This window comes from Solanum verrucosum, unplaced genomic scaffold, assembly GCF_900185275.1.
Source record: "Solanum verrucosum unplaced genomic scaffold, falcon-dt-bn FXZP01001027.1, whole genome shotgun sequence".
Classification (NCBI taxonomy): Eukaryota; Viridiplantae; Streptophyta; class Magnoliopsida; order Solanales; family Solanaceae; genus Solanum; species Solanum verrucosum.
In genome coordinates, this window is record NW_026020781.1 from 1,166 (window position 1) to 14,110 (window position 12,945).

The 12,945-nt window shown below is 30.5% G+C and overlaps 1 protein-coding gene across 1 annotated transcript; it reads left to right on the plus strand.

The window, feature by feature from the left end:
- Positions 1-305: 305 nt before the first annotated feature.
- On the plus strand, positions 306-5,358 carry LOC125813068 (uncharacterized). Its single transcript, XM_049492556.1, is given in 5 exon segments — positions 306-505; positions 4,280-4,485; positions 4,981-4,996; positions 4,998-5,024; positions 5,026-5,358. Coding segments are annotated over 5 exon segments (573 nt in total). The 5' UTR covers positions 306-403; the 3' UTR covers positions 5,248-5,358.
- Positions 5,359-12,945: the final 7,587 nt, after the last annotated feature.

Sequence of the window (12,945 nt, forward strand, 5' to 3'; positions counted from 1 at the left end):
TCTCTTTACTAGCAACCGAACACAATATTACTTATACATAACTTAATACTAACATAACTCACCCCGAACGAGCTACCTAACACTCCCAAATGTACAGGTGCCCCACCACAAAAGATGAGGACGCTCACATTTTATCATTCCCCATAAATAAATTTAATCACCGGCGAGTGAGACACAAGCCAAAATAACAGCAGATTGCAGAGACCAAAATCCCATCGCGTATACTAAACGCTCCTTGACATCGCGTGAGTACTTTCCTCTTCTTTTTCACGCCTTTTAATTTCTATTTCCCACCTTTAAACACTGCTCAAAAAAGTACTCAACACAAAACACTCACTAAGAACACACAGTTCACACACACTCTTAAACTGAAGTGAAAAGCCCTAAATCGAAGCTTTAAGAAATGGCGGAAGGCAGAGGATCTTCCCTTGTTCATCTGCTAGTAATTGTACTGAGCTTAATCGCTTTCGGATTCGCCATTGCCGCCGAACGTCGCCGGAGCACTGTAATCACTTCTCCTCTTTCATCTACTCTATCTACTGCTTTTGCCTTTTTTTGTGTGTATATATGTAGCTCATGAGTGTAAATTGAGCTTAAACTTAGTTAGATCCAGCGCGAATTTGTGTATATTGTGTAATTGTGTTGTGCTATTGAATGATTGCTTTTTTAAGATCTGAAATTGCTGCATTTATTAACTCTTATAGTTAATTCGTTTGGTGTAAGTGTTATTTATGTTGATTGTTGGCCGTAGTGTAATGGAATATGTAGTTATAGTTAAAGGTAGACGATAAGTGTTATTTATCGGTTTGGTTAATGAATATATGTTCATTATAGAGTTGGTGTTAAAAGTGTGTGACTATCTTATCTAAAGCTTAAGCTGTTAGAGAGAACATACTTTTATTAGTTAATTGTATTCTCAACTTAAAACTGTGTTGTGGATAGCCATTGGTGAAAACTTGTAGGATTTGAAAATGAGAAAAGATTTACGGCAATTATCCATTACACAAATTTACAGAACGTAATTAACGTGTGGTTAAACTTCTTAGATCAAGATACTAGTGTATGATGGAGAAATGATTCCAGTCTGTGAGAAGTTTGAAGAAATGATTGAACACCAATAAACTTGTTATTTGTGACACTGTTATTGCTAACTGAGTCAGAGCCCAGAGGATCGTGTTTCATAGCAGCTATGTTCTGTTGAAATGGATCATCAATGCCTATGGATAGTAGAAAAATAGATGATTTGTACTACTTAAAGATTCTTTTGAGTCGAGGGTCTATTAGAAACAACTTCTCTACCTCCACAAGGTAGATGTAAGGTTTGTGTACATCTTACCCTCCCCAAACCGTACGTGTGAGATTACATTGGTACATTGTTGTACTATTTAAAGATTTTTCAGTTTATTTGGAATGATTCAGATTGTCCTTTGGTTGTGCTTCATTACTGAATTATGTCTTATTGAAATGTTTGTTCTGTTTTATCTGATGGAAGTGTGAGATCCTTCTCATACAAGTGAACTTGGTTTCCAGGTCAATTGAGTTAATCCAACATCAAAACCATAACGTTCTGACACTGGATATGCACCAGGATAACTAATTTTTAGATCGAAGGATAGTGTGTTTTCACATGCCTCAAGCATCACCATTTTCATGATCTTTCTCTCCATCAATCTTAAGGATATTTCATCCCCACCAAATAATGAAATATTAGGCTAATCCTCCTAGGATTCAACAAGCCTCCCTCTACAAATAGAGGGGAACAGGAATATCAAAATTTAAATACACAAACAAACATGTCCAGTAAAGAAAAAGAAGAGAAGGAACAAGCAAGATTTTGTAGGGAATAATAATCACTGGAGACAAATTATTAGGTTAAAGAGTGTGTGATTATAGAGTCGATTCACACACTCTCTCTGGCCTAATCAGTATCCCCTGCAAATTTTTATTTGTTCCATTCTTTTCTCTACCGGACTTGTTTGTTTGTATAAATTTTGATGTTCCCTCTTGTAGAAAAGGCTTATTGAATCCTAGAGGATATGCTGAATTATTTCATTATCTGGTGGGGCAAAATGTTATTAAGGAAATTCGTTTTCATACGCCTCGAGCATTGGACCATTTTCTTGATCTTCCTCTCCAACAGAATGAACTTTTATATTCATCCAAATTACTCATCCTACTGCTGACACTTGTAAAATGCATCTATGAAATGTAAAGAAGAACTCTTATTGCCCACGAAATAAATCACTTGAAGCTCTTCTTCATTTTCTATTTTCCTTTATCTCATTTCATTCTTTCGAATTGCTTTGAGTTATAATCAGAACTAAGAATTATTAGCAGCTATAGTCCCTAATCTGTATGGACTTATGGATGGTGAATGTTTACTTTTTTAAAGAACTTTTCACCTTATGTCCAACTTAGATAAATCACTTGTGTTTAAGAACTTCTACCTAGTATAATGATGGGGCACTTGATTTATACTCTACTATTGAGTACATCTGTTAATATAATTCCTATATGTCCTTTACTAAGAAATTGTTTCTATCCCCGTCAACAGCATTTCTCTTTGGCTATCGATTAAAATAAGAAAGTGAAGTAAACAGAAACTTACCAAACACTCCCACCAGAGAAATAAACAGGAAATGGCGGCAATTGTTCAGATGAGGAGTTGCAGTGGGGAGAAATATTGTGAGTTGTCTCAGTGAGTCTAGAGGGATGAAGTGATCATAACTCTAATATTCCTTTTCCTTAGGTTGGTTTTGCATTCTCATAAGTCATCGCAGCAGTTGCATAAATCCTGCTTTTTTCATTATCTCAAGTGCTCGCAGTTGTTGCATGATTCCATGCATTTTTTGTGGTAGTTAGCAGTATGATGCAATAGGATAGAGTTTGCTTAAAATGTTGTGCTTTTTAAACATAGGGGTTGGGGACTAGAGTGCTGTCACCAGAATGTGGCAGATAAGAAAAAGGGAGTACCAGTGATGCAGCTGCAGTTAAAGAGTTTCTGTAGCATGTGAATAGTTAATTCAAGAGTCATGATGTTTCTTTAGTCTTATATCTCTAATCAGGAAAGATATTAATGGAGGTTAAGATTTACCCTTTTGATTTTAAAAAAACCAAGGATGGAGGTTGAGATTTACCCCCAAGAATAATTATCTATTTGATAGGATTAATGACTTTGAACTTTCATTGAACTTTCATCTGATGTTGAGGATCACTATAAGCAGGGATAACTTCTGTACTATATATAATGCAAGGGAAACCCTTATTATGAAGCCAAAGGGTTCAATTTTTATTCACAGTCTATACTGTCATAATGAGTTTCAATTTAACTATCTGTAAAACATGAATCAGTATCATTGCAAACAGAAGTACAATCACATTCTGTCAGCTGGATGATAAAATAATAATGTGGAAGTCGGTTGAGACCCTACAATTTTGAGTTGGGGGAAATGAATTTGGAAGAAATTCCCTTTTTTTTTCCTCACTGGAGACTTGGAACAAAAGTTCCTGTGGGATGTGTCCCTTTTCCAGCTTGCCTGAGATGTATGGAATGATTACTTGTATTGAATTGTCTAGCACATGAGTCTATTAAGTTGTGATAAGAATATTCAGATATGTGAAAAGCTAACACTCTCTGTTTCTTGCTCATTTATAATGAAGACATTGGATGTATCACTTTTGAGTAGACTTCTGAACCTTCTGTTATTAAAGCAGAAAGGGAAAAAAAGATGGATGATGCCTCTCAAGGAATTATTTTGTAAAAGTGAATTGAAAATAACAATTAACCAAGGGTGTTTTGGAAATTATATGAGCTGAAAGATGTTGAATGAATAAGTGAGTTTATGAACACAGCTTTTGATGACTGTGAATCCATCTATAATATTGCAGCTCATTATATGACACTTGAAGGTGTTGCAATTGCTCAAGGCAAAAAAGGAAACAAGAGATGAGAAGGTGTTAAATCCCAATAGATTTCTTGGTTCAAAATTAGGAATGGTAGACTGATGTCTAGTCTAGTTGTCTTGCTATCCATGGAAAAAAATATATTAAACTTGGTAATTGTATGAAAAAACTTCTCAAGGGGCTGCAAGTTGGATGAAATAGAGCAGTGACGAGAAAACTCCGATAAAGCAATCAAACTTTGCAGCCAATTGATTTAGAAGATTAGGCACTGAGACAGGCTGTTATGGCAGTCTCTGATTAGACTGACTTAAACTACTAATCAACTTTGTGATTTGTACCTTGCTCATTAGCTGTATAATTTGGTTCCTTTTGACAGGGTACTCTGCATGATGATACTATTACCAATCGTACATATTGTGTTTACACCTCAGACGTTGCCACTGGATATGGAGTAGGTGCTTTCTTGTTTCTTCTTTCAGGTGAGGCATTGCTTATGGGAGTGACAAAATGCATGTGCTTCGGAAGACCTTTATCTCCTGGTTCAAATCGTGCATGGACCATTATATACTTCGTATCATCATGGTGCGAGTCTCATCATTACACTTCTTTACCACATTTATTTATGTAGAAGTAAAAGTCCCATATGAACTACATTTTTATGGTAATCCAGTCAACAATCAGCATCAAACTATCTTCTGCTGGCATATATAGATGTGCATAATTCTGTCCTCTGACATGTTATTATATTTTGAAAGCAAATCAGATCACATGTTTGTTATTCTGGAAAAGAAGTTCCATTTATCTAAACGTTGTCTCAATTTAGAATGCTCCATGGTGTATGATCATTAAACATTTGCACTCTTCACATTGTCTTTGCTCCTTGTACACTAATTTGTTATCAAGTTATTGCAATCATTTCTTAATATTAATGCTAAGATACCCTTCGAACTTCATTTTGGGAGTGATCCACATGATCTATAAGCAGCATCCTGAGATTTTACTTTTTTTCTGTTACTACACCGCGACGACATCTTAAAAGGATTCATCCTACGATATACTAAACATTTATATCTGCAGGCTGACATTCCTGGTTTGCTGAGGCATGTGTTGTTGCTGGAGCAAAGCAAAAATGCATACCACACCAAGTATCGTGATATGCTCTTAGCAGAAAACTTCTCTTGCGAAACGCTAAGGAAAGGTGTCTTTGTTGCTGGAGCAGTCTTTATCGTTGCAAACATGATCCTTAATGTGTATTTCTACATGTATTTCACGAAGGCTACTACTCAGCCAGCTCACAAGACAAATCGTACTAGCTCAAATATCGGGATGGCTGGTTATGCATAGATTTTGCAGAAGAAACATTAGCTAGGCTCTATATTACCTACATCATTGACACTTTGGTTGTATAATGTACTACATATAAGTTTGTCTATTATATTAAATCTGTTTTTTTTTACCGTTCTGTTGTTGGGTATTTGCTAGTGATCGATTAGATAGATAAATAGAAAAACTTGTATTATTTGGGTGAAGAAAAATAAACTTCCCCTTTTGTGGCAAAGGTAGTGTGGAATCTGCATGCACTTGACTGTTACAACAACATACTCAATGTAGTCCCACAAGTTAAGTTTGGGGAGGTTAAGATGTACACATATTTTACGCTTATTTTTGTGACGTAGAAATGTTGTTACTAATAGACCCTGGACTCAAACAGGAGGTGATTGAAGCAAATTTGCACGAAAAATATGACGATAAATGAAGCAATCGATAAAATATAACATGGACTTTTCTACAAATTAAGTCATTTGTGTATTGTGATTAAAGAAAAAGAGTATATTATATAAAAATAAAATATATGAGAAAGACTATTGTCTTAACACAAAAAAAGCATACAAGGATGAAATTCAAGTACGATATTGCAGCAGTGAATATTCATGAAAAGATATTTAATGCGTCTAAAAATTAGGAGGCAAGCAGAGGGAGAAATAGACGTATTTTGTTAGGTAAAGACATATTAGAATGGATGACTTAGAGGTAAAATTGACGAGACAAATCATTATGGCAGAAGGAGGTAGAACGGTGGGATAAAGGGAGTGGGGCGATTATGGTTTTAAAAATTATTCTCTGCAAGACAAATTCTTTTTCGACTCCACCTATTATTGATTTAGACGTTGAGGTAAGACAAGTCTTCCGAAATTAAAATCCCTACAAATGGTACTTAAACTAGTCTTATTCAACTAGAAACATGAAAAGACATACTAGTTTATCCTAGTTAAAGTAACAGTGGAAATTAACTTTGATGATTCAAACTTCACCTATGCATGTCTAAAATTTGAGACTACCAAGTCTTAACTTAAACCAAACATCAAATATACAAATTTTTCAACTTTATTCTCGTATGTCTGAAGTTTATTATAAATCAACTAACAATAACAATATATTTAGTGTAGTTCCAAAATGAAGTCTAAAATAAATTGTACGTATACCTTATTTTTATCTTAGAGGTAAAAGGGCTCCAATAAACTTTTGGCTCAAGAAATTATCGCAAATCAACTGAACTTGTAAAAAAATATTTTTGACTTTCCATCATTTCTATATCTTTCTTTTTTTCTTCTTCTTTTTTTCATTTTTTTTTTTGCGTGTTCTCATTCGTGTATTAGATTTATGAGGAATGGGAGAGGAGGTTGTAAATGTCGTGCAGGGGGGAGGATGTGGTGGGTCTTAGACAACAAGGACAACATTCATAAAGAAAAGGACTACTATGAACATGAATTCCCTTTATGAACACAGTCTGTCATGACAATGAAATTATCAAATCGTGCACACAAACTTAGCTTGATTTGATTTTTTTTTCTATTCAGTGTTCGGTACTCATTTTTAGGGGCCGAGTTCACAATTGAGGACATGTATTTGGTTGAATCAGTAGCTTTGATCCAAAGTTTGTATTATACTTTGAATCACGGGACAAACTGTTTTGACACTTTCGTTTAATTTGTATCACCTTTTAAATTTTCTTACAAATACTAGATATAGGACCCCGTGCCAGCACGGGGCCCAATATATATATTTTTTTATTTTAATTTATGTCATATTATGGAATTTGAGAAGTTATTGAAATTTTTATATGATTTTAAAATATTTTAAATTTTTAGCTATTGTGATTTGTAGTACTTTTTTTTAACATAATTTTGAAAAAATATTTATTACTCTGTTTGTTCTAATTTATGTGGCACACGCAGAATTTCAAATATTAACATTTTTTATATGTCTCTTTAATATATTAAGTTGTTAATTATTGTATTTTATTGTACATTTTGAACCTAATTTTTTAATAATATATGTTATTTGCCATGTCCCAATTTATGTGGCATTAATTGATAGATTTGTTGGAGTCGAGAGATTTATTTTGTTAATTATTGTAATTTATAGTTTTTTTTTCCGTCAATTTCAAACAATATATGTTGTTAATTGATAGAATACTTTTAATGTAATTTTTTTAAAAAAATATGTGTGACTCTCCATGTCCCAATTTATGTGGCACATGTAAAGTTTTGACAATTAACCAAAATTTTAATACATTTAAAAAAATATTTTTAAGTCGTTAAATTTTAAGTAATAAGTAATTTAAATTGTTGTATTATTTATTACAATTTATAATACTTTTAAAGTAGTTAAATATTGTACTATTTATTATGATTTATAACACTTTTTTTTAAAATTTATGTCATATTATGGAATTTGAGAAGTTATTGAAATTTTTATATGATTTTAAAAATATTTTAAATTGTTAGCTATTGTGATTTGTAGTACTTTTTTTAACATAATTTTGAAAATAATATTTATTAATCTATTTGTTCTAATTTATGTGGCAGATGCAGAATTTCAAATATTAACCCTTTTTTATATGTCTCTTTAATATATTAAGTTGTTAATTATTGTATTTTATAGTACATTTTGAACCTAATTTTTTAATAATATATGTTATTTGCCATGTCCCAATTTATGTGGCATTAATTGATAGATTTGTTGGAGTCGAGAGATTTATTTTGTTAATTATTGTAATTTATAATTTGTTTTTCGTCAATTTCGTCGACTATTTTTTTTATTAATTATTGTAATTTATTGTTTCTTTTTCGTCAATTTCAAACAATATATGTTTATCATATAATCCATTTTATGTGGTACCAATAGAATTTAGAGAGTCAATTAAATTTTGTATATAAGTTTTAAATAATTAAGCTGTTAATTATTGTAATGTATAGTATTACTTATATATTTTTAAATATATTTAAATATTATATGTTAGGTTTTTTATCCTAATTTATATGGCATTGATAGAATTTAAAGTGTCAAATAATTGTTAATTATTGTAATAGATAATATGGAGTATTTAAGTCATTTATAGTATAGTATAATTAATATATAATATGTAGTATTTAAGTGTTATATTATGGAATTTGAGAAGTTATTGAAATTTTTATATGATTTTAAAAATATTTTAAATTGTTAGCTATTGTGATTTGTAGTACTTTTTTTTTACATAATTTTGAAAATAATATTTATTACTCTATTTGTTCTAATTTATGTGGCACATGCAGAATTTCAAATATTAACCATTTTTTATATGTCTCTTTAATATATTAAGTTGTTAATTATTGTATTTTATAGTACATTTTGAACCTAATTTTTTAATAATATTGTTATTTGCCATGTCCCAATTTATGTGGCATTAATTGATAGATTTGTTGGAGTCGAGAGATTTATTTTGTTAATTATTGTAATTTATAGTTTTTTTTCGTCAATTTCAAACAATATATGTTGTTAATTGATAGAATACTTTTAATGTAATTTTTTTAAAAAAAATATGTGTGACTGTCCATGTCCCAATTTATGTGGCACATGTAAAGTTTTGACAATTAACCAAAATTTTAATACATTTAAAAAAATATTTTTAAGTCGTTAAATTTTAAGTAATTTAAATTGTTGTATTATTTATTACAATTTATAATGCTTTTAAAGTAGTTTAAATATTGTACTATTTATTATGATTTATAACACTTTTTTTTAAAATTTATGTCATATTATGGAATTTGAGAAGTTATTGAAATTTTTATATGATTTTAAAAATATTTTAAATTGTTAGCTATTGTGATTTGTAGTACTTTTTTTTAACATAATTTTGAAAGTAATATTTATTACTCTATTTGTTCTAATTTATGTGGCACATGCAGAATTTTAAATATTAACCCTTTTTTATGTCTCTTTAATATATTAAGTTGTTAATTATTGTATTTTTTAGTACATTTTGAACCTAATTTTTTAATACTATATGTTATTTGCCATGTCCCAATTTATGTGGCATTAATTGATAGATTTGTTGGAGTCGAGAGATTTATTTTGTTAATTATTGTAATTTATAGTTTCTTTTTCGTCAATTTCAAACAATATATGTTGTTAATTGATAGATTTTTTGGAGTGGACTATTTTTTTTATTAATTATTGTAATTTATTGTTTCTTTTTCGTCAATTTCAAACAATATATGTTTATTATATAATCTATTTTATGTGGTACCAATAGAATTTAGAGAGTCAATTAAATTTTTTATATAAGTTTTAAATAATTAAGCTGTTAATTATTGTAATGTATAGTATTACTTATATTATTTTTAAATATATTTAAATATTATATGTTAGGTTTTTTATCCTAATTTATATGGCATTGATAGAATTTAAAGTGTCAAATAATTGTTAATTATTGTAATAGATAATATGGAGTATTTAAGTCATTTATAGTATAGTAATTAATATATAATATGTAGTATTTAAGTGTTATATTATGGAATTTGAGAAGTTATTGAAATTTTTATATGATTTTAAAAATATTTTAAATTCATAACTATATATTTCAATGTACAAGATTTTGATAAAATAAAATCTTTAAAGTTAAATTATAATGTTTTTGAAATTTAAATTATTAAAACATATATAATGATTTTATAGAAAAAATAATATCATATAAAATTAAATGAAAAGGATAATAAATTCAACTTTTACCATGATAAGGTTGAAAAATATTATTTAAGTGGAAGGAGGTGGGGCTATTGGACATTTGTAATGATTTAATTGGGACAATGGTAGTAAATCCTAGAGTCTTCTAATATATAGTAATATTCACATCGGACATGCGGTGTTTGAGATTAGTCTTGATAAAGTCAAATATATGAGTGAAGTTTATGTTTTCCTGCTTGAAGTTAAAAGCAAAAATGATTGGATTTTAGTCATATATTTTTGCTTGAAGTACTTCAACTTTATGTGCATGAAGTTCGGACAGGAATTGTTGATGTTAGAGAAAAAATGGCTGAAGCAAGTCTAAACTAACTAAAAATAAGTGATATATAACTTAAGTTCAAGCAAACATGATTGAAGTGAAACAAAAATAATCGAACTTCAGACACATATATAGTTAAAATTTAAGCAAAAATGATTGAACTTCAGTCATATGAAATTTCAGACATTGTGTATGAAGTTAGACTTTGGTAAGACTAACTTTAGAAGCTATATGACTAACATTGTCCACTGGTAATGGTGCACTTCCCAAACTAAAAAGAGAAAGAATTCTAAATTCATAAACTTCAAATCTTTAATCTGCTTTTATCGCTTTGAGGTTCAAGCTAATTTAGATTTGTGTTATGTATAAACATATTAAAGGTGGGAAGTGTCATGTACGAAGATTTTTCTCATTAAAAGGACTTGAACACAAATTCTCTGATTAAGGAGGAAAACATCTTATTTACCTCATCGTACTTTTGTGTGATAGCTCGATTTAATTGAATGTTCATAGTTTGAATAGAACAAAATATTACTCCTTTCTTGGTTATAATTTATCGATTTCCTAAAATTGGTGATAAGCTAAAAGATTATTTGTAATAGGACATGGAATTGATCATTTTTTCTTCCATAATAATAGAATATATAGTAAATACATAAGTTTTTTGGTATAATTATTGTATCCCTATCTTGAATTTATATTTGGTTGGTAAATGTTCCTTGAAACTTATAATGACTAATTTATTTTGCATCTTCATAGAGCTTTTATTATTTCATTCTATATTATCACCTACCTCTATGTGTTCAAATATATAGTGCCATAAAAAATAATTCTAGTTCAAATGATAAAATTTGATATATTGGCTAAATGTGCAAAGCTAATTATTAGTCCATTAAAGTATTGGCAGATATATGCTGGATTTTCTGTTTATAAATTATTTAATGGCCAAGTCAACCTTAATAGAGTAAATCTTGTTCAACTATGGTTTTCAATCAAAAAGGGAAAAAAAATTGTGGATATGGTAGATACACCAGCCATTCTAATTCTCAAAATTCTTTACACAATTAGTTATGAAAAAATATATTCTCCTACTTGTTCAACTATATACCACGTATGATACTCCCGAGCTCTTCTTTGTATCATCATCGCTTGTGTAGTTCGGGTATATGTCTATCATGAGTTGTACTAACTGTGCTAGTACATATCAATGTAGAGCGTATGCTACTTGCTCAACTTTATATAACTGTAAGTGTCTACTATGCATAGATATCAACTGCAACCAAGTTAAAATGTATATTTATGTATTATACCAAAGAAAAAACAAATAGAGAACCATCATTGAATAAACAACCGTTCTACAGAGGAATAACTGGTGAAAGATTTTGTATTTGCTAACGACAGAGTAATATTAGATCAAAAGTTTAACGAAAAGCAAAGATTTTCAATTTCAATAAATACATGAACAATTTCAATCTTTTTTCTCGTGAATGCACATTTATTATAAGAACAATTTTATTCAAAATTCCAAGTGGTTTGGTCACAAAATTTAAGAAAGGAATGTCACATTCCAAACATTTATTTGCCAATGCCATGCATATGCCAGCCCCAAAACCTCATCATGGACAATCAATTGGCCACATCCACTTTTCATTTAAAGAGTCATAATCTAATTTTGTCCTTTTCTATTTATTAAAAAACTCTAACAAGTCCCATATCCCTATTCATGTGAAAGATAAAGAGGAAAATGGCCAGAAATGAAAAAATGCCAAGAAGAAAATAGCCAAAAAGGAAATAAAATCACTAGTGATTCCAAGAAGAAAATGGTTAAAAAAGTTTAGTAAAAGACAGCCCTAGAGACTTAAACTTTAATGTGATATGTTAGAAAAAAGAGTATATATTGTATAGTAAAAGACACAAAGAGGAAAACAAATCCAAGGTATAAACTTAAAATACCGTCTATGGCCACGCCGGCCGGGTCAGCCCCCCTGGGGTTGGTCTGCCCACCATAAACAACCCTACCACCACCACTAACAATCTTGATTATGCTGCTGCAGTTCATAATTCAATTGGCCCACAGGTGGCGGAGCCTATAGATATTAAACCTATTATTTTTTTGCATGGGGAGCCAACGATTACATGGACAAAAAAGGAATTTGAGAAGTTAACAGTGAGACAAAATCTCCAATATGCTGTGGTAGCTAAATTTTCCTATGGACGTCCTGATCTATATGAATTGAGGAAGGCAATTCCGATCCAATTGGAAATTAAAGGACCATGTAATATTGGTTTCTTAGAGGAGAGGCACATACTGATTAGATTATCATTACTAGAGGATTATGCAACTTTGATGTCTAAAGCTTGGGAACTCAGAGTAAGGAATAGGTATTTCCCCTTAAGATTCTTAAAGTGGGATCCGTGGTTCAACCCAGAGGAGGAAACAACCATTGCCATTGCATGGATTTCGTTCCCCGGATTGCCAACTAATTTGTTCGATAAAGAATCCCTTTTTTCTTTGGCAACAGCTGTGGGGAAACCTCTAGTGATTGACAAAGCCACTAATAACCAAACCAGACCTAGTTGTGCGAGGGTTAAGGTGGAAGTTGATTTGCTAAAAGAACTACCAAAAAGAATTCAAATCAATTGTATAGAAGAGGAGACGGGAACAGTCAAATCAAAATGGCAAAAAATCCACTATGATTATCTTCCGAGATACTGCA